Raw genomic sequence first — 23231 nt, 5'->3', positions numbered from 1 at the left:
CGGTACTACACACAATCCTCCACATGGGAGCGGGCCGACACTTAGTCACTTGGGTCTACAAAGCCATACGAGAACTCAGTCAAACCATTAGACTCACTACAACAGACATGGGAGGAGGAACTAGAACGACAATTACAAGACAAAGAGTGGGAATACACAATAAAGTACCCAAAGAAAGTATCCCGAAATGCTCGCTTAAAAAACATACAATTCTACATCCTGCATAGGGCATATTTAACACCGGCACGTCTCCAACGATATTACCCGGACATGCAGTTCCTATGTCCCAGTTGCCAGGCCCCCGATGCAGCTGTCCAGCACATGTTCTGGAGCTGCCCCACAATACTACTGGAGCGCCATACACGAGACATTACAGAAAACCACGGGCCTACCAGACATGAATACATGGGAGGCCAGTGCATTGGGAGTATTCCGCCAACTAAAGCAACAGAAAGTACAGACATGCTTTGCGTCACTTGCAGTGCAGCTGGCTTAGAGAGGAATAGCCATGCACTGGCATGCCCCCACAGGACCTCCTATGGCGGCCTGGGTGGGAGCAGTAAATAAATGAGGAGCAGCAGAAGAGGAAGCGATTAGAAACAAAGACGTGAGGGGGACACGCAAGCACCACATATCCATGGAATGGGCTCTACTCCTACACCAATTCAAACAACAGACAGACCGCGGTGAACCACCAGTGCACCCCAGACCCCAACGGCTCAAACAACCCAGAACTCACCTGAAGAAACACATTCAAGGCCCCAACCAGCCCATACAAACACCGGGCACCTGGATAGGCCAGCAGAAACCATCGCAGCCCCCCCACATACCTAAACGCATATCACCGACGGCATAACGACCCGCAAGTAAAATGCTCCCATCTGAACACAACACAAAGCCCCCCACAGTCAACTCCTGTTAGACCCAAAGTTACCAGTTAGGAAACCACACCGGTAGTTACTAGACCGGAACTTATAGGAAGGACGTACATCTAAAAAGTAATAGAGCATACAATAACGCAATTAGACGCACACGCAAGTTCATGCTTCACACTTGGCACATACTGCCCTAACTGCACTGTTGCAAACCTAAACAGCTTGTGAAGAAATGTACAAAATGTATGAAACAAACATGATGCAAATATACAAAGGTAAGATGTGTATAAAGATACAAAATGTCAATAAAAACATTTTTCTTTTTAAAAAAAGAGTGCTTACACCCACCACTGATGAGCAATATGTTCAGGATAAAGCCTGCCTGATACATAATAGTGAAAATTACACACAGAAGTTCACACATAGCTTGTGCTTGAATGAAGCAAAAGACGAGGCACCTTGGGGAGTATCTAACAAGATCCTGGGCAGGCAGTGGATACGGTGGTTCACAGCGGTAAAGGAGGAAAGTCACCAGCAGGTTTGAGGCTCTTAAGCATATTATCTGCAGCTATTTGTTCTGAAAGATAAGTACTTGTGTTTCAACTTGCCCCACAAGACAGGGATGCTACCCGGTAAAAGTGATGGAAGAAGATTATTTTAGTTCTTTGTTTATTCCTCAATTAGTAGCTTTACCACCTTTCCAATTGGCAAACCCCCCAAAAATATTATTATCCCTTCACAAACAAAAGTTATTTTTTTTAATTGTGGGTGCTTTTCTAAGGAAAAAATAACAAAAGAATCCACTTGTGTTTCCTTTGCCTGCTGAAAACGTAAAGCAGGGCCTGCAGCCAGAACACGTCATTTTTAGGTCTCGGCTAGCGATGGCTGCGCTTGCGCAGTCTCGCTTGCGAGAGATAATGACTTGGGAGAAGAGGGGCTTGAACCCGCCCCTCTTCTACCCTGTTCTCCATTGGCTGGCCTAGTAAATGCTGGCCAGCCATTGGAGAAGAGGTCCCGTCACTCCAATCATGCCCCGTCCTTTTCGGATCGGGGGCGTGTTTTTTGCGAAAAGTCTCAGGGAGGAGACAACATCAAAACACGCCCCCGAATCCAAAAAGGACGCTCCCTTTCTCCGAGGCATTTCTGCTGTGCCTCGGAGAAAGGCGGTGGTGTCCCGGCGTTGCTCCCTCACCTGATCTCCTTGTTTTCTCCCTCTTTACAGACTGCGATGAAAAAACATCCCGGCCCCTCCACGTGCCTCATCCCTCTGCTGCTGAGATTACCGAACGCTGCGCGCGCTGCCGATCCAGAATCGTTTATTTCCAGCGGTATCCATTTCCCCTGGTCTCGCTCTCCTCGTTTTATCTGTATCCATTATTAATGCCTTGTTTATAGACTGCTTATGACGCCGCTGATAACGACGAATTATTTTGCTAATTTCTTGCAGCCTGCCTCCCAAAAAAACTATGAATTTGACAACTGGCACAGCAGCATGCATCTGTGGTTGTCTAACCCACTTTCAGTCATTATTGTACAAAGTTTGCCCTCGAATTCTGAATTAGAACTTTCCGAGATAGAGTTCTTCGAGTTTTCCTAAAACTAAGGTAGTAGTCCAGTTACGACATTTCACATCCCGTTCTAATATGGCGACCGTCCTCTTTAAAAATGAAGGTTAGTGTGGGTCGATTGAAGTTCAGTGACCCGTTCGAAGATGGCGGCTATAGTCTGCTTGGACTTGGCCACTTGCTCTTTGGTCCCCGCCCCTTCCCCTCGTTCCATATAACTGTTGCTTCTTCTGTCCCATATTTACTGTCTTGTTTTGTTTTTCACCCCCTTTTCTTTCCAGCTAGCAGGCTCTAATTTCGTTTTGAGGCAGAGCCCATCTTCCGGGAGACAGGTTTGCTTTATGGCGCTAGATGGGGATGAATAGCTTGTTGTACGGCTGGTGAAAGCCGTGTTAGATTTTAAGGACAAGGAGGGGGAGACCACCAGTGGCCTTTGATATTCGAAACCCTTTTTCCGAAGATAATCATTTTGTCGCCATCCTACACGGTGAGGTATTTGTGCGTTGTATTTTAGAAGGCTTCTCTTTAGGATTGTGTTTTGTTGTTGTTGTGCCAGCTGAGTCATCATGTCGGCCCTGACGCCTCAAAGTGACATGCCAACCCCACGACAGACAAGATCACGCAGGCTGCAGTGGAGACCATCTATCTGTGCAAATTCCGAGTGTCCATGGACGGGGAGTGGCTCTGTCTCCGCGAGCTGGACGACATCTCGCTCACTCCGGACCCCGAGCCTACCCACGAAGGTATGGTGGAAATGTCAACCATGGCTGCCCCCCTTCTCTCTGTCCCCCTCTGCCCCTCCCCCCACCTGCTGCAGCATCTCCCATTGGCATCCGTGGCGTCGCTGCCACCTCTTGCAGTCACATTAAACTCTTTAAATGGCATTGCAATTCACTGCTATGATTTGTGTTGCGGCCACTCTTTGCAACGTTGCTTTCCAGCCTTTCTCTGCATATTGTTTGCCTTCCTGTAGTGCTCTGAATCGCCTCATTCGTTACCAGGGGTGGCGGGCGCGTGCTCGTTTGATAGCAGAGAGATGTGTGGCAGTGTTAGCTTTCCTATGCACTTGAAGTAAAAACACAAAGAACCTGTAAGCTTTTATTGCCATTTCTGCAAGCAGTGCGCCCGAGTCCAGTGCTGAAACACAGCCATTGTATTGACCCCCCAACCCCCGTGCCAGACAGCTAAAACTATTTTTGACAGGCTTCATAATGTTCGAACATAACTAAACAGAATTTAAAAACGGATGTAAACCATGACTAGATTGGTGACTGCTGATGAAGGAGTCGGCGTGTAAACACTGCAGCGTGCCGCTCTTCTTTCCGTGCTGCCGTGGCGGGATTGGCGTGCATCCTTGGAGCTTGCTTGAAGACATTTATATTTTTAGAGCCTGGAAGCAACCGTTATCTCGTTTGTTCCTCGTGACTGATGCCGAATGTATTGTACACGTCAAAAACTCACTGCTTATTATTTTGCTCTAAATGGATGCATTATTTCATTAGTGACTATTCCCTGGTGATGCAAAGTAGAACTGATTTTAAAATAATTCCTGCTTAAAACTACCCCTTCGACGCCCGAGATCAGGCGCTGCCTCTAGCCGGACATAAGAGCGCGTCGCCGCCCGACAGCCAGCCCTTGTGCACAGTGAAGGGCAGGGCATGAATTAGCATGACTCTCTGCCTGTCAGTTGCTTGTAGTTCATTCCTTTCCTAGCTTTCCAAGGTGCATTGTTTTAGAAGTGGTTGACAATGTGCCTCATAAAATTCTTATTTTTCAACTCTTTGAAGTTGTAGCATTGTACTTTCTTACAGTCTGCTTTCAAGTTCCATTCATCTGTTCAATATCCAAATGTTTTACCACCACCTTGTGCGTGCCTTTGAGCAAATGACATACACAGTTACTCTTGGTTTCCCCCATGCTAGTTATTATTTGGGTATGTTTGAGAAGCTTGAAGCCTATCCAATCTTTAGCTGTGCCTGTCGGGTAAATCTCCCGGTGCAAGCGCCCACCACACCATCTCACTGTTATGCAATGGCTCGCTCACTACATTCCCGCTAGATATCTTAGAGACTGCAGGGGTAGGTTGGGTAAGTAATTGGATGTCATCGACAAAATGAGCACCTGCAAAATTGTAACATTTTGAGGAAGGAAGCTAGGGAAAAGGGTATTTAAAATAATGGGCAATGTGAAAAAGTCGGGCCACAAAAAAGTTATTTATGGTACAAGTTGGTAAAAAGAATGCATTCGTACATTTTTTTTGTGAAGGGAATGCTGATTATTAAGAAAAGAAAAAGCTACCTACAGCGACAAGATTGATTCTAACACTTTTTGTGAAGAGATATCTGCGTCATCTGGGTTCTTATGATAACCCATGTTATTGATAGATTTCCTGAACCCCTGGAAAACCTTGTAATTCAATTGTTTGCAAGTGGCAGGTTTACATACTCCAGTATCCAAGAAAACCCTGGTGGCCATGCTTAATGTACATTCACAGAGAAGTGTTGTAGTACACAGCAAAGACTAAAACAAGCATTTACAATGCAATGGTCTCGGCATTGGTAAAGTTAGAGCTATTGGCATTGCTCATGACATTATTTTTGTTTATGTTTGTGTTTTTAAAACATTTAAAGAAACGGCATTGTCATGAGCAATGCCAATAGCTCTAACTTTACCAATGCCGAGACCATTGCATTGTAAATGCTTGTTGTTATTCTCAGCAATACACTCGAGTAGCAAAATGGGTAGAATATTTAGAAGTGTAGTAACCTATGGAATAAGTGAGTCATCTTTCATTAAACCTTTATGCTTCGTTCCCAAAGAGCATATACCAACAACTATAGGGCATATGTACAAGGAAATGGCACTGTGGCAAAATTTGCAGCGCCACGCTGTGCAATTTCCAAAATACAGGGATGCACCGTATTTACAAGAATAGGGCGCACTCATATGTTTTCCCTTGCGCTGGTACTAAAAATAGTTGCCTAGCGCCAACACAGACACACTTCCCTTATAGTGCAAGGGTGCCTGCATTGCAAGGACTGATTGTTTATGTGCAGAAGTAGCAAATCACCAGTATTTAATGATGGGCATGAAGGGACACCTTCATGCACAAAAACAATCATTAATGGAATTTTGCTCTTTCTCTGTGAGCTGCAGCACACATAGAAAAAGCAAAAACGAGGAGACATAAAAGTATTTCTTCTTGTTGCACCAATCTAATGCCTGCTATTCAGTGGCATTCGTGGTGCTGCTCAGATTTGCAGATCCTTGTAAATCTAGAGCAGCATCAAAAAGGGATGGGTGGTGCTGCGGAACGGCGACAGCAATACCCACTGCACGTCCCTTTCACGCAGAAAGGGCACCATGTTTACAAAGTTTACAAAAAGTGGCTTAACATATGCCTATATGTTGCGATAGATTAGCTTCAGTCACATTCAAGTGATTCCCATCACAAAGAGACACAATGAGAGACGGTGATGATCCGCGAAGGTGGTAAATCCTTGGACTCAGCTGCCATTTTGTACTTAGTTCTCCTAGTGAGTTAGGGAAGGACAAGGCAGATTCTGATGACAAAAGAGGGTCACAGTCCTGGGTGCTAGCAGTGAGGGCCTGAAGCAGACAGTGGTGCCAGTGGGGTGGAAGGGACCAATGGCTGCAGCCGGCAGACCCGTTCAGTCAGTTGGTCTCAGTGCGGCTCCAAAGGCCTTCGGTGACATTGGCCTTAGACTGAATGATGGGTGATCCTCACACTAACCCCAGGTCCAAAGAAAAGAGAGGCAGAAGTTTACTTCAGGGTTGCTTAAATATTTATGTGGCACACCAACAAAAGCTTGATGGGACAAAAAAGTTAGAAAAATAAACCTATAACTCACATATTATACATATGAAATGCTCATTTGCGCTCTCTGGTTATTCAGACACAATATATATACACACAATATATACACAATATATATACACTATATGTGTTGCACATTATCATGTGCAACACATATAGTATAACCATCGTGCTGAGAATTCCCCCAACTGCTGTCCAAGTTGTATTAGTAAAATACTCTATAGTCAGTGTCTACAATGTGCGTTTCCATCCTTCAGCAAGAGCCACCCCTCCGCCCATCACTTATGGCAAGTGCCTGCAACCTGTATCATGACTATGCCTGCTCAGTCAAGCTCCTGCACTCCCTGCCCACCCCTTGCCTATGTGCTTTGAATTTTCCAGGTATTCCAGCCCATGTTATTCAACTGCTGTGCCCTTCAAGGGGGCCGCGAATCCAAAGGGGGTCCCTCAGTGCATCTAAGAAAGCCGCCCAAGCTCTAAATCATCCTCCAACTTATCGCCACGCCTGGTCCGTGTCACATGGATTTCCTCCGCCACTGCCCACTCTATGGCCCTAAGCCACTCTCCGACACCGGGAGGATTATGGGCCATCTACCTTAGGGTGAACCTTGGCTTAGCCAATATGAGCCCCAGGAGCATCAACCTCCTACTTAGCCTCTTCCCCTTTGGGTTCAGGAGTAGCCCCAGCAGCACCCCCTGGTCCCCGATGCCAAGCTGCATGTGGCCCCACTGCGCCCGTCCACCATCTCCTGCCAGTAGGAGCTCAGAGGTCTGCAGGACCAAACAATGTGCATGAGATGCGTTTCCCCCTCACCGCAACGCAAACATTGGACTCTCTTGTGGGATATATGATATGTAGAGTCTTAGGTGTGAGCTACGCCTGGTGATTGGAGTTATATTGAATTAACTCGAATCTTGCATTGGAGGAAACGGTCTTCACTCCCCCATGAACCTTGTGCCAGTCTGCTTCTATAATCAGTCCAGACATTGCTTCCGGTCACCTCTCCTGTATTTTCAGTAGTGGTTTAGGAGGCTTGTCAAGTAGTGCCCTTTACAGGTGAGATACTTTCTCTCCCCCGCCCCCCTTCCCGAGCTAAAAATGCCCCAAGTGTGTGGGGGTACTCCGGAAAGCCGGGCTATATTTCACAGGCTGTGGCAGAAAAGTTTGCACACTGGAGGTACCGTCCCTGCCCAAAGGTCTTCGTCGCTTCCTACCTCGTACTGAATCGTCCGCCTGTGTACAGGTCTCCCAGGGTGCTACAGCCTCCCTTCCACTTCTCCACAGACAGGTCAGCAGCTGTTTTCACGCACACTGGAGCACCCGAATAGGCATGTTCGGAGTGTATGGCGCCCTCTTTACCTTCCTTTTCACTGCCCGTTCCCCGTCTGCATCACCACATACGGAGCCTCGGCCGGCGCCCTGACTCTCCAACATGGGCAGCGACTCCACATCACAGGAGCCCCTCAGCAACTGTTTCTCCCAATTGTCTGGATCCATCCAGCCCACTGCATGTTGCAAGGGCGCTGCCATATACTAGGTCTCCAGATCCGGCAACTTGTGACCACCCTTATTCCAAGTCCGTTTGAGGGTACTGAGCCCAATCTTTGCCCGCTTCCCGACCACAGCAATTCAGTATCAGTTCATCTACCTCAGTGAGGTCAAGATGCGGGAACTCATACAGAGCCCTGCAGTGTGTAGAGGCATCGCGGCAGCAACACCATTGTCATCAGGGCTACTTTGCCCATCAGGGACCAGGGCAAATGTCTTCCAAACCAGAGTAGTCTTGCCCCGGGCACATACTACCCTTCCTATGATCAGTGCTGACGAGTCTGATTCAGTCTGCGTAACTCTAATACTGCACACTTACAGGGAGGCTTGATGCTGGCAGCTGGTCCAGCGTTGTGCTGGGAAACATCGTTTACAACGCGGGGATTACATCGCGATGCCATTACATCGCGGTTTTTACAACACAAGTCGTTACGACGACTTGCGCTAGATGGCGCTCTAGGGCAAGGAAGAGTATAATTTACTATCCAACACCTTCCCTACTGTACGTAGACTGGAGTTGGAATAGTAAATTATACTACTCCTAAGTCCAGCGCCCTCCAACGTAAGTCGTTGTAACGACTTGCGTTGTCAAAACCGCGATGTAAATGTATGCGTTGTAACATCATACATCCTGTTGTGCTCCTCCACTCCCCCAAGGGAAAGAGGGAGGACTTGTAACGAGTCACACGAAGCCCCGAGATGTCCCAAAACTCATGCAAAGCCCACAACAATATGGGCACCAGGGCATCGTCGGCACACATCGATATTACATGACGTGTCTCGTCCACCTGGATACTCCAGGGTTCCATCACCCTTCTAAGCGTATTCACCAGTGGCTCCATCGCTAGGGCGAATAGGAGAGGATCAGTGGGCAACCCCGTCTCATCCCTCTATGCAGTTCAAACCTCTCAGAAACCATCCCTCCCATCCTGACTCTCGCCCCGTGCGGTGTACAAAAGTCGTAAACAGGCGATATATTTATGACCCAGCCCTGCTTTGTCGAGTATCATCCATAAATATTCCCAGTCCACCGAATCGAATGCCTGTTCAGAAGTAAGGCAACTTGGCAAGTTTACATGCTTGAATTAAAAAAAAAATGTTTGCATTAAGTTTACTGTAATTACTCTGGGTGCTTCTCAAGGCAAACAAGGCCAACACATTTGGTGGTGGTTAGGCTCTCTGGAGGGGTACAACAAGGCTGTCAGCGAGACCAGGTTCGCCTATTGCACAGTCTGTCAGTGCAAGAAGGGCTGGTCTGACTTGTCAGTGTGGGAGTTTGTTTTTGGCTGTTGTGTGCCAGTTTAATGGTCAGGTGGGTTGGTTATTACTGTTGATTTCCCAGACATTACTACAAACATTGCCTGCAGCAGGCACAAGCCCGCAGTCTCCCAGTATTCTCAAATCACCTACACAACCTGTCTTTACAAGTTTCAAAACGTTCTACATAAGCAGAATGTGACACTTTTTAGCTATCTGATTTGCTAATGGAGGCCATTTTTATTTTGATGCCCGTGCTTATTTTCTGTCCTGGTCCGTCCCAGGTTGCCAGTATGACTTCTACTAAGGGAGAACTTATTTCTTTCTGAACTTGAACGTTTGAAAGGGCACCTTACTTGCCGGAAAAGTAAAAATATAACAAAGTAGTTTATGGGGATTCAGTGTATGGCTCGAGTGGCTCATACACAGCATTATCTCCTCACCAGCTCATCACTCCAAGCAGCAGTTTGGATAAAAAAGCACCCTTTCAGCTCTTGCTGCTCTTGTGATAAATATTGCACTGTATGTGCAGTGCTTAATTTGTAAAATATCAAGTGCCAGGGCTCAAACCAAGAGGCTACTGCAGCTTGCATCACCCATCGCCTTCGCCATCGCTGCCAAAACAACTACTAACCATCTCTCTTGCATGTAAATGTGACAGTTCAGATTATTCCAGGTCCCCAAAGCTAGAGGAATGGCTGGGGAGACAGGTGTAAGCTATTTTAATGTACATTGTAGTCCTAAACTACCGTTGTTCTGCTCATCTCTAAATTAGATGAACAGCGCCACCATGTGGTAGACTGTTCTAAGTAGGGTGTTGACAATTAGGTGCTGGTGCTGAGCACCGGAAAGCACCGGCTCCAATTAAGCACTGTTTATGTGCTATTGTTAACGCTCTAGGTTTGTTTTTTTCTTTAAAATAAACTGGACAAAATGAAGCATGGATAAAAATCAGTTTGGAAAAAGCAACAAGAGGAGCAGGCAGAAGGGGTAGAGGGGTGATTTGCCAGCGGAGAAAAGCATAGGAGTGAGAGAGAACTGGAAATCACATGCTCTCGGATGGAGGGCTTAACTAGAAAGAAAAAAGTGGTTACATAAAGCAAACAGCAGAAAAGTCAGTCAATAAAAGAGATGGTAAAGAGGCTATGCTCCACTGGAGGGACAAACGCGACTCAAAAGCTGGGACACAACTAGGAAGCAGGCAAATGAGAGTGACAGGAAAGACAACCAATGATAAGCAATATGTGCGCTCCAAGCTCATGTTCTCAGTAAGCCCAAGGTACGTCTAGCAACCAGACAGTCTGGTTACTCGTCCTAAAAATAGCAGCCATTCATATTTGTTCAATATAATTGAGAGACATTTCAGAATGAAATACACCAAAGATTGTAGAAAGCATTGAAGAGGTGACTGAGGGTGGAATATGTCAATGGTTGTTGAACATCTTATGAGATGTCGAGGATTAAACTCATCTAAATTATTTCAAGTCTTAGAGGGATGTCAGAGGGTGGAACAGGCCTGTGATTGTTGAACAAATTTGAAACAGGTCTGTTTTCAGTTGACAAATCATGTGTGAGACAGTGCAGCCCGCATCACTTTCTATATTTTGTGCTTTTGATCGGAATGGGAAGCGAAAACGGGCGTGTTTCTCAGAGAAAATTTGGGCCGCCACGGGTTGAACCTCAATTCTTGAGTAAAATGCTCCATTAAAGGCCTGATGTGAATAGTAAATAAGCACAGATGTTTCTAAGGGACCCAAGAGTGATTTTTCCATGTTTTTAACTCACCATACGGCACATCAGGGCAATCTGCTGGGCCTGTTTCCAACAGATAAACCAACCTCGGCAATATCCTGTTTGTCATTTAAAACAAACGAGAACTATACCAGCAGGTCTGCTTTTGTCTTTGTCAATTCTTGTTACAAGGTTTTTGGAAAAGTTGATTATATTGACGAGGGCCCAGCAGCTCCCCTAAAAAACAAGCATTGGCAAAGCCAATAGGTCTCGCCTGAGCAAGAGCTACTGGCTTTGACAATATGTTTTAGCAATGTTGTACACCAGAGTGGCTGCTGCTGAGCATGGCAAAAAAATCAGTGGAGTAAGGGAGAGTGGTGTCGAGTGGAGTGTCGTAAAGAGGAGTTGGTGGAGTATTATGGAGTGGTGTGTTGTGTATGGTGTCGTAGAGTGGGACGGCATAGAGTTAAAGTGGCGTACGGTGGAGTACAGTGTCAGAGTTGAGTAGAGTGTTGTAGAGTGGAGTGGCATAGAGGGTGTTGCGTAGAGTGGAGTAAAGTGTTGTAGAATACAGTGGCGTGGAGCAGAGTAGATTGTCATACAGTGGAGTGGCGTAGAGTAGAGTAGTGTGTCACACAATGGAGTGGAGTAAGGTTGGATGGAGTGGCATAGAGGGAGTTGCATAGAGCGTTGTAGAGTGGAGTAGTGCTGTTGAATGACATAGAGTGTAGAGTGCTGTAGAGTGGAGTGGCATAGAATTTAGTAGAGTGTCAGTGGATCTGATCATCATAGAGTGGAGTATCGTGGAGTTTCGTGTCGGAGTGGAGTGGCCCAGAGTGAAGAGGCGTAAAGTACAGTGGTGCAAAGTAGATTGGCGTAGGGTGCATTGGTTTTGAGCAAAGTGGTGTAGGGTGCATTGGCGTAGAATGCAGTGAGGTTGAATAGCATAGAGTGCAGTGTCATAGCATAGAGCGGTGCAGAGTAGATTCCAGTGGTGCAGAGTGGACTGGTGCAGAGTGGAGTAAAGTGGCATTAAGTGGTGTGGTGAAGGGTAGAGTGCATAGGTGCACAGTGCAGTGGCGTGGAGTGTAGTGGCGTAGTGTGCAGTAGAGTGGCATAGAGTTGGGTGGTGCAGAGTAGAGTGCAGTGGCATAGAGTGCAGTCTTGCAGAGTAGAGTGTTAGGGTAAAGGGTCGTGGAGTGGAGCAGAGTGGTGCAAAGAGCAGTGACGTAGAGTACCGTGGTTCAAAGCAGAATAGAGTGGCGCAGAGTGCAGTGACATAGAGTGCAATGGTGTGGAGTGACGCAGCATGCAGTGGCATACAGTAGAATGTTGTAGCGTATAGTAGCATAAAGTGCAGTGGTGCAAACTAGTTGGCGTAGGTGCAGTGGCGTAGAGTGCATTGGTTTTGAGAAAAGTGGTGTAGACTGCAGTGGCGTAGAGCAGTGTAAAGTGCAATGGCATAGAGTAGAGTGGTGCAGAGTGAGTTGCAGTGGAGTAGAGTGCAATGGCCTAGAGTGGAGTGGTACAGCGTGGAGTAGAGTGTCGGAGAGTGAAGTGGCATAGAGTGGAATGGTGCAAGGTAGAGTGGAGTAGTGCAGGGTAGAATTCAGTGGCATAGAGTGTAGTGGTGTGGAGTGCAGTAGAGTGGCGTAGAGTTGAGTGGTCCAGAGTAGAGTGCAATGGAATAGAGCGCAGTCATGCAGAGTAGAGTGTCAAGAATGCAGGGTCATAGAGTGCAGAGTAGAGTGATGCAGACAGCAGTGACGTATAGTATAGTGGTGCAACGTACATAGAGTGGCGCAGCATCTAGTGGCGTAGAGTGTAGTGGCATAGAGTAGAATGTTGTATAGTAGCATAAAATGATGAGGTGCAAAGTAGTTAACATAGGGTGCATTGGTTTTGAGTAAAGTGGTGTAGAGTGCATTGACATAGAGTGCAGTGGTTTAGAGTACAGTGGCATTCTATAGAATACAGCAGCATAGAGTGGTGCAGCGTAGAGGGCAGTGGCGTAGAGTGCAGTACATTACACTAGCATAGAGTAGATTGTGGGGCAGGGTTGAGTATAGTGATGCAGGGTAGAGCGCAGTGGCATAGAGTAGACTGTTTCAGAGAAAAACGAAGTGGTGTAAGAGTGGAGTGGTGCAGGGTAGAGTGGAGTGGTGCTGAGTAGTGGTGCAGAGTGCATTGGCATAGAGTGCAGTGTTGCAGAAGGGAGTGGCATAGAGTTGAGTGGTGAAGAGTACAGCTTTGCATAGTAAAGTGGGGTAGAGTGCATTGGCATAGAGTAGAGTGGTGCAGAGAAGAGTAGCGAAATGTAGAGTGAAGTGGTGTACAGTGCAGTGGTGCAAAGTAGATTTGAGAGACGTAGAGGGCATTGGCATAGAGTGCAGTAGAATGGTGTAGAGTGGTGCAAACTAGAGTGCAGTGGCGTAGAGTAGATTGGCAGAGAGTGCAGTGCTACGGAGTAGAGTGCCATAGAGTGCAGTGGTGTAGAGTGGCATAGAGTGCAGTGGTGTAGAGTGGTGCAGAGCGAAGTCATAGAATCAATTATATAGAGTGGCGTAGAGTGCAATGCTGTAAAGTATAGTGGTGTACAGTGCAGTGGTGTAGAATAGATTGGCATAAAGTGCAGTGGCGTAGAGTATATCGGTTTTGAGTAGAGTGGTGTAGGGATCATTGGTGTAGAGTGCAGTGGCAGAGTGCAGCATTGTAGAATAGTGTGGAGTGGCGTAGAGTTGAATAGAGTGGTATAGACAGCAGTGGCATAAAGAGATTGTTTCAGAGTAGAGTGAAGTAGTATACAGTGCAGTAGTATAGAGTGTCAGAGTGCAGTGGTGCAGATTAGAGTGGGTTAGAGGGGATTGGCGTAGAGTAGAGTGGTGTAGAGAGCAGTGTTGCAGAGTAGAGTGACGTAGAGTGAAGTGGTGGGGTGGTGTAGAATAGAGTGGAATGGTGAAGGGTAAAGTGCAGTGGTATAAAGTAGAGTGGTGTAGAGTGCATTTGCATAGTGTAGAGGGGTGCAGTGTCGTAGAGTGGCGCAGAGTAGAATAGAGTGGCGTACAGTACGTGGATGTAGAGCGCAATGGTGTAGAGTGATGTAGCGTGCAGTGGCAGTGAGTACAGTGGCATATAGTAGAATGTTGTAGAATATAGTGGTGTAAAGTGCAGAGGTGCAAAGTAGGTGGCGTAGGTACAGTGGCTATGGGTGCATTGGTTTTGAGAAAATTGGTGTAAAGTGAATTGATGTAGAGGGCAGTGGTTTAGAGTAGAGTGGCATAGCGTAGAATGCAGTGGCGTAGAGTGCAGAGGCGCAGAGTAGATTGTTTCAACGCAGAGTGGAGTGGTGCAGGGTAGAGTATAGTGCTGCAGGATAGAGCGTATTGGTATAGAGTACTGGTGTAGAGCACAGTAGTGTAGAGTAGAGTGGCGCTGCATTGATTGCAGTAGCGTTGAGAGGAGTGGTGTAAAGTGCAGTGGCATAAAGTGAAGTGGCGTAGAGTGAGGGGGTGCAGGGTAGAGTGAGGTTGTATAGAGTAGTGGTGTAGAATGTATTGGCATAGAGTGCAGTGTTGCAGAGTGCAGTGGCCTAGACTGTAGTGATGTAGAGTGCTGTGACGAAGAGTGCAGTGGTGCATAGAAGAGTGGGGCAGAGTTCACTGGAACAGAGTGCAGTAGAGTGGTGCAGAATAGAGTGCAGTGGCATAGAGTAGAGTGGTGCAAGATTAGAGTTTCATAGACTAGAGTAGCATAGAGTTCAGTGCAGTGGTGTAGAGTGACGCAGTGTGCACTGGTATAGAGTACAGTAGCGTACAGTGGTGCAGAGTAAAGTGATGTAGAGTACAGTGGTGTAGAGTATAGTGGCGTATAGTGCAGATGTGCAGAGAAGATTGGCATAAAGTTTGTTGGTTTTGAGTAGAGGCGCAGAGCACAGTGGCGTGGTGTGGAGTGGCGCAGAGTGGAATAGAGTGGCATAGCCTGCAGTGGCATAGAGTAGATAGTTTCAGAGTAGAGGGCAGTGGCATAGAGTGGAGCGATACACAGTTCAGGTGTGCAGAGTTCAGTCACGTAGAGTGGCAGAAAGTACTGTATAAACTGTCGGAGTGCAGTGGTTTATAGTAGAGTGGCATTGAGTGCATTGGCATAGAGTGCAGTGGTGCGGAGTAGAGTGGCATAGAGTGTTGTGTCGCAGAGTAGAGTGGCATAGAGAGCAGTGACACAGGGTACAGTGGTACAGAGTACAATAGAGTGGCGTAGAGTGCAGTGAACCAGAATAGAATAGAGTAGCGTAGAGTGCAGTGACTGAGTACAATGGTGTAAAGTGCAGTGACAAAGTATAGTGGTGTAGAGTGCAGTGGTGCAGAGCAGATTGGTATGGAGTGCATTGGCGTGGGGTGGTGCAGGATAGAGGGGAGTGACACTGAATGCAGTGCTACAGAGAGCAGATGCAGAGAGTAGACTGTCTCAGAGCAGAGTGGAGTGGTGCAAAGTAGATTAGAGTGGCAGAGAGGGGATTGGCCTAGAGTGCACTGATGTACAGTGGAGTGGTACAGAGTAGAGTGCATTGGTGTAGCGTGCAGGGGCATAGAGTGCAATGTTGTAGAGTAAGGTGGCAGAGTGAATTGGCACGGAGTGGCGAAGGGTGCAGTGGTGCATAGTAGAGTAGGGTGGGGTAGAGTGCACTGGCATAGAGTAGAGAGGATTGGTGGAGAGTACAGAAGCGTAGAGTGGGGTGATGCACAGAAGAGTGCAGTGACGCAGTGTGGAGTGGTGCAGAGTAGAGCGCAGTGGCGTGGAGTGGTACAGAGTAGAGTGGAATAGGGTAACATGGAGTATGCATGGTGTGGTAGCACACTGCCATTACAGGCAACAAATCTTCAATTGAAATGAACATTACATTTGCACTCATACAGTTTTACTGATATAAGTATACATCGCATAAATAAGGTATGGAAATGTGATCACCCAATGTATTGACTTGATCGTCAGCACAGTTCATTTACAGACATTGGAATTTTGTTTTGTGGTAGAAAAACAAGCATTGGCAAAACCGATAGGTCTCGCCTAAGCAAGAGCTATATTGGCTTTGCCAATATGTTTTAGACATATTGTACACCATTCTGGCAGCTGTTCAGCATGGCTAAAAGTTAGTGGCTTAAATAAGAGTGGCGTGGTGTGAAGTGGCATAAAGTAGAGTGGGGTGTATGGAGTGGCATAGAGTGTCATGGATGGTTTAGAGTTGAGTAGAGTGGAGTGTCATAGTGTTGTAGATCGTCATGGAGGGAGTAGTGTCGTAGATTGGAAGGGCATAGAGTGCCGTAGAGTGTTAGAGAGGAGTGGCATCAAGTGGTGTAGAGCAGAGTGGAGAGGAGTAACTTAGAGGATGTTGGGTAGAGTGGAGTAGAGCATAGTAGAGTGGCTTGGCATAGGGTGCCAGAGTCGAGTGGCATTGAGTGGAGTGCCATAGAGTGGAGTGGTGTAGTGGAGTAGTGTGTCATAGAATAGAGTAGAGTAAAGCAATATGGAGTTGTGTAGAGCATCGTAGAGGGGAATGGTGCTGTTGGGTGGCATAGAGTGGAATAGGGTGTTGTAGAGTGGAGTAGAGTGTCACAGAGTGAAATAGAGTGGCCTAGAGTAAAGTGGCGTAAAGTACAGTGGTGCAGAGTAGAATGATTTAGAGTGGAGTGGGGCAGGATGGAGTAGAGTGCAGTAGTATAGAGTAGATTGTTTCAGAGTAGAGTGAAGTGGTCCAGGGTAAAGTGGAGTGGTGCAGGATAGGGTGTAGAGTTGTGTGGAGTCGCATAGAATGTAGCGGCATAGAGTGCAGTGGTGCAGAGTAGCGTAGAGTTGAGTGGAGGAGAAAGCAGTCTTGAAGAGTGCAGTAGGGTACAGTACAGTTTAGTAGAGTGATGCAGAGTAGAATGCTTTTGAAAACAGTGGTGTAGAGTAGAATAGAGTAGCGTAGAGTGCAGTAATGTAGAGCGCAATGGTGTAGAGTGGTGTAGTTGCAGTAGAGTTTGTGGCAGAGAGTGCAGTCTTGCAGAGTAAATTGTCTTTGAGTGCACTGGCGTAGAGTGCATTGGCTTAGTGTTGTAGAGTAGAGTGCTGTAGAGAGCAGTGGCGTACAGCATAATGGTGCAGAGTCTAACAGGGTGGCGTAGAGTGAAGTGACATATTGTGCAGTGGCGTAGAGTGCTCTGACTTACTTTGACGTCAGAGAAAGAAAACTAAAAACCATGCTCCCACGGAAGACAGAGCCTGACATTTGACCTTTGTCTTTGTATGCACAGCAAATGTGACAAGATAAGAACAAGATTTGAAAGTCTGTATACCCAAAGCGAGTTTGTGGAGGTATACAGTAAACGCGGTTTGGGCAACAGGAGCGACGATATCGAGCTGGACAGCCTAAAGGAAATAAAGTCAGCAAATAGAAAGCCAGAAAATGTGAGTTGAAGACCCCAAAGCCAAGGGTAAGCATCGGTAGAATACATTTCTTGGTCAACTTTCTAACTGTCCCCAATATGTCTTTAGCAAACCAGACAGCTGTGCTGACTGGTAGGCTGCAACCTAAAAACAGTGTTTAAAAGCAAAAATATTTTTCGGTCTCAAAAAGCAAACTTTGCCATAGTAGAACCTGACATTGAAGGTTATATCTGTGTGTGGACATGCATCTTGTGAAAGGTTCGAATGTTGTCACTCGCAGTGAAGCTAGCCAGTGGCAGAAGTGGGGTGACCAACTGCTTCATGCTGTATTCTGTACTAGGCAGAAGAAAAATGTAAATGACACAACAACAGATCATTAATGAATGGAGCTGACTGACAGCCCCTACAAGAAAGAATAGTATATATCATTTTATTAAAATCAAAACGCCAGAAAAAGGATCCCAGATCCATTCATTTTGCCCACTTCCATGCAAATAAATCCCCCGGACCAACCTGCTAGGTCCATGTAAGTGCCACATTCAACAGTCATCATTTAAGGGTTGTTTAGTTTTTAGCAGACATCCTGTGTGCAAAATTGGAGTTTTTACCCAGGTATACACTGCAAATAGTGTGGATATCCATCAATTTCTGGGAAATATCATACATCCACCAAGCTCTGTCTTTGCATTCACACTAAGATACCACCCGCTATGTGTACACCAGAGTATGATAGTATATAAAAACACAACTACAAACTAAAAGGAGGAAATCTTTGCGATAACTTTTGTTTTTATTTTTAAGGATTACAAATGATTAACTGGACTTGAATTGTGTGTAAACAGTGGGATACGGAGACGATCACTTGGCAAGAAAAAGTGGACATTGCTGGATGTCGAACAGCATTTAACGGAGTACAGAAACCGATATCTTGAGTTACATGGTCAACGAGCACTGATATACGATACAGAGCAGCACACTGCAAAGAAATTATTACACATATTTAGTCAATACAACAGTTCACAATTATAATCACTGGTGCTGGAGGGCAAAGAGAAGGGTCTGTTGAGGTCTAGAGCAGCCTTGGGTAGCACTTGACATCAGGGCACACCCCTTATAATGGGTTCCATATGCCCGGAGAGGCAGTGGTTAGCCCACACATGTTTAGGTGGAAGACCTTCCATAGTTTAGCTCAAATTATTCTCCAAATGTTAAGAACAAAGCATCCCATGTGTAGTGAAAATAATTATTCTAAATTCAGAGGAAAGATTTTCCAGTATCTTTATAGAAAATAGCTTTCTCAAATTTTACATAGAAAAGATATCCTTATGTTTTGAGGGGAGACTACAGGACCCCCATTTTCTAGGTTTAGACATATTCACAGGTTTGTAGGAAATACTTTCCCCCATGTTTAAAAGAAATATCTATGCACAATTTTAGAAAAAAAAGGCTATCCCAAAGTTTAGCTCAAGAATGTATTCCTAATTATAGAGAAAAGGCAACCCAAAGTTGAAAAGACTTGTAATTTTTAGAAAAAATGATACCTCCCAAACTTATAGGAAATATGGCTTCCCAAATTCAGAGAAAAGACATATTCCTGTTTTAAGTGAATACATGTTTCACCAACTTAAATGCTAATTTCAGAGGAAGGATATATACCCCGTTAAAAAGGGAACCCTATTCCCAATTTAGAAGAGAAACTACTCACATTTCAAAGTAAAGGCGTATCTTTGAATTTTAGAGAGAGACGTATAGCCTATTTTAGATTAAAGGTGTAGTGTTTAGAGGAAAGATACATGCACCCCAACATTTTAAATGGGACTCTTATCCAGAAATGTAGTTTAACAGTGTATCCCTGACTATAAAGAAAATAATAATCCTAAGGATTAGAAGACAGTTTTATCCTAAAGTCTAGATGAAATACTTATTTACAAGTTGTTACTGGAGCCTTATCCACCTAAACATTAGAACTTTAAGTGAAGGGAGTCTCAGTCTGTCTTCATGTGCCACCTGATGTAATCAAGGAAAGATACCACTGCTTTTAAAGCTGCAGCTGTCACGGGCTTAGCCAAGAGAACGCTCTGCTATCCAAGATAAAAGCTGACAAAACCAGGTAGAGCTCTCCAAAGTCTTTTCCACTGTTAACCCATTTGTTGTTTGCCAGCATGGATTACCAAGAAGACCACCCGTGCTGGATTGGGTTTTTGTCTTTAGTGCTTTTTTGAAGAAAAAAAACAAGCTAATATCTTAATTAGCCTAGCAAAACTGTAGAGTTATAAGTTATTCGGAACTAAACATTCCTTCACCTCAACATCTTCCATTCCTGTCTGAAAATATGACATTATGTTTGTCGCAATAGCCAGAAGGATTACAGATTTTAATGAACCCCGTTTGGTGCCTCATACCAACCTTCCTTAGGAACATCCTACATGTGGAGTGAATCCATCCCTCCTGAACCTGCTTGGTCTCCAAATATGAGTTTTTAGGACACACGCCATGCAAAAAGGTTGTGGGAGGATGGAAGGAATGGCGCCAATGTGAAGTTAACAACATTATTTCTATTTTTTTCGTTTCTTTCTTTGCCAAAACCCTATGTCTTTTTCCCCTGTAAGTAGCTCACACCATTGAAATCTAAACAGTGTTCATACGTGATTAGTCATCTTTGTATAACTTGCTGTCCATATCTTAGCAACGCCTTGTACACAAGTGCGGGCTGGCGGGAACTTTGGCTTGAATGTTTATAGAGGCGAACATCTCCCTGACATTCCATTAGGCCTGATGGGAATAGTCTCTATATACGGAGAAGCTAAAAGCAGAAAAGATAGCCAGGCCGGCGGAGTAACTGGGAGATTTCCTGACAGAAAAGGGAGGTTGAGGTCGATTCAGCCATATGCTGGATCCTACAGCCCAGTTTACCTCTTTATAAAAATAAACCATCAAATGCCATACGCAGGTCCAATACAAGATGAGGAGCGAGGCTTAATATATTAGTCTACGCATATCTCTGTGGAAGGAATCCTACTTGGTCATCTTTTTTGTCACTGTGAGAAGGTGCCACAGCTAAACCAGCTCCCAGGTTCCACAACTTGTAAGGTCAGAACATTTTGCCTTTAAGTGCCATTTCTGTGTATATTTTCAGTTACCCAGGAAACACACTCTTTGCAACAGTTTCCCAACCCCTGACCATTTCCTTAGAGATAACGCTGCTGGGCTACAGAACGCCCTAGGTTCTGCTCCTAATACTTTCTATCAACTACTACTGTTGTGGTGACACAAATAGTAGTGCACACCTAGTAGCACACACCTGGTAGCCCAACAATGACAAAAAAGCCCTGATCACTATCTTGAATTTCACTGCTCTGCGGTCTTCTATTTTGGTGCAAAGGGCATCAACTATGCAGCAGCATTGGCCCTCAGAAAAGAAAAATAGACCCTGCCCTGAATGTTCATCTGTTTCTTCGGTGATGGAAGGAACATGGCAAGACTGTGAGCCTAACCCACACTGTCTGTCAAGAAAGAGCCCCAGTCGATGCTTGGTTGCCTGTATATCAATGACCATATACTTATATGAGGGATTCACGAAGCTCTCCAATGAGAACATGAAGCCTTGTAAAGCCAAAGTGAAATAATATATTTGCAATGCGAGAAAAAGCAGGTACATATTTGAGAAAGTCTTTGGTTGGCGTGCATCGGCCACACAATGAACCCTCCGCCCCTTGATGGCAGGAATTTGACTGCTCCATGTACACTCGCGAGAATAATACAGAAATGCCACAATAGCACCACCTTAATCCCCGTCACGTGCACTCCTGACAAATATCCACTTTTTCGAACAGGATCGAAACTCCAACACTTCATATAAATGTTCACCTACCTCAAGTCTTGCGATACCGGAGTGCTTTGTAAAAATAACTTTAATATAATTATATTTATTATTATTGCATTACGATATTCAGCTTATTTCTTTCTCTGGAGCTGTTGTCCTGTGCTGAAATGTTCCACTTTCTTCTTGAATTTGTTCAATTAAGGACAGCTGATGAACTGCTCTCTGTTGCAAGCCATGAAATACAGCAGAGCCCAGTCCTAACATTTAAAGGCCTTTAAAAGCCTTTTACAGCACCCTCACATGAAGAGCCCCTCAAAGTACCACCTTTGCAGACCGTGAAGCATTTATTGTTATGATATATATTAGCTTATTTGCCCCCAGACGTCTTGACAGAGTGGAGTGGTTTCTATTCCCAGCTACTGATGTTGCACACTGCCTCCTTTGGAAAGACGTTGATAGCATTAGCTTTGCAGACCCTGTTCCTTTTGTGAAATGCTGGAAGGTTACAGTGTTCACTCCTGATTTGGATGGCAGGGTGCACTCTCACCACCCCCACATTTTGATTCTTTGTATTTTGAAATGCTTAGTGCTGTGCTTGTCGGTCTTCAGTCAGTAGTGGGGGAGCTTTTCCACTCTTATTGAGCATTGTGAGTCGGCTCTGTAATCTCGGCCTTTGGCATTTTTGGGGAGACCTAGACAGAAAAAGAAAAACATGCTTAAGAAGTGTGATAACTCATTAATAGTGACACAGAGATCACATTTTTATCACCCTTTCAACAAATCAATAGTATATCAATAATTCACTGCATTGTTTGCTGGTTTTCAGCAAAAGTGAGGAATATGGTGTTTCTTGCTATATGGTTGCAATGTAGGAAGTGCTGAGTTTCCGAAGGTCTACCTGGTTGTGAAGTAGGTAGAATTCTGCAAGACTGAGTAACTTCCAGGAGTAAAAAGCATATATTTATGTTGTGATCCAGCTGCCATCTAGTTTTCCACCTTCACTCAGGAGAAAGGAGGAGCTGTTGGGACAGCCGTGAATAAGTGAGCCAAGTTGGTGCTGCCCAGTGTAACCAAGAACATGAATCGAGGGATCCCTTAAAGGGAAAGCATGAGATTGTAAGAGGTGGTGGAACTCTGTGTGCCTTTTTTGTCTCCAAGAGAGATTTTAAGAGTTTTCAGAGTTTGTTACCCAAGCAAAGAAGATTCCACATCCTACGGCTGAGTGTCTTGTTGTGCATTTGGAGTAATTCTGTGATCTAGAGAGGTCTAGTTGGGAGGTCATACCAGGTGGTCACAGTAGGTTATGGTCATAGCTTGTGGGTAAGGAAGGAGATTGGCAGTAGGGCTATTTAGGAATTATTGGACTGATTGCCTTTTTTGCAGATATAACTTTTGGAAGAGAGAAGTGAGATGATGAGCTGATTCATAGATGGTACTGACAACAAACTGATGGCGAAAGATATATTTTGCATAACAGCGGTGTACTCCATGCGGTAGCAATAGCTTGTTGGGATCACTGTAATGCCATTAGTTGAAAAAATGCTTCTAACGCCACCAGCAGAATATGCCACTCGACTCATTTGGGGTCATCGATATTCCTGTAATAGAGGTGGTGGGTGGAAACGACTCAAGAGAAGTCTCTAGTGACCCTTAGGAGAAGCACGGGAGCAGAAAGATGACATGATCAGAGGGCAATCAAACATCAAAGAACTGGCACTGCTGGGCACTCTCATCAACTTATTTTATAGGATTGGTATGAGGAGATATTCTTATCTTCACCCAAACTCAGATGCTCATTTATGCACTCTGACCTAATCCCCTGAGCCTAATTGATTAATATTTTAAAACAACAAGAGAAAGAGAAACCAGTAGTCAGTCAAATCACTCAGCAAACAGCACTCTAACTGAGTGTATGTATACCACAAAGAAAAAGTGTGGAGAAATGAGAAAGTACCTCACGTGCGCACCACCGGAGGAGCTACTGGCAGGTTCTCACCAGCTTGCCCACGTAATTGTCATCATCGATAACTTTCTCATATGAAAAAAAGTGTGTGTCCAGTGCGAGAAAGGTGTAGAGACAAAACATAGGAAAAAGACGGCGTGAAAAATGAGACACGAGAAGTCTCAAGTAAAAATGACCTAAACTCACACGCATACTTGTAACTTTTAA

General features: G+C 45.3%; 1 protein-coding gene across 5 annotated transcripts in view; it reads right to left on the bottom strand.

Annotated features, from left to right (window-relative positions):
- Positions 1-18009: 18009 nt before the first annotated feature.
- KANK2 (KN motif and ankyrin repeat domains 2) overlaps positions 18010-23231 on the bottom strand; it is a 251838-nt gene continuing 246616 nt past the window's right edge. For all 5 annotated transcript variants that reach the window (XM_085600645.1, XM_085600644.1, XM_085600647.1 and 2 more), the window contains one exon: positions 18010-21753. In XM_085600645.1, coding sequence (XP_085456771.1) covers positions 21697-21753 — 57 coding nt within the window. In that variant the 3' untranslated portion in view covers positions 18010-21696. The remainder of the gene's footprint in view (positions 21754-23231) is intronic.

This window comes from Triturus cristatus, chromosome 4_2, assembly GCF_964204655.1.
Source record: "Triturus cristatus chromosome 4_2, aTriCri1.1, whole genome shotgun sequence".
Lineage (NCBI taxonomy): Eukaryota > Metazoa > Chordata > Amphibia > Caudata > Salamandridae > Triturus > Triturus cristatus.
The sequence above is the reverse complement of the archived record's forward strand: the minus strand, read 5'-3'. Positions and strand labels throughout refer to the sequence as shown.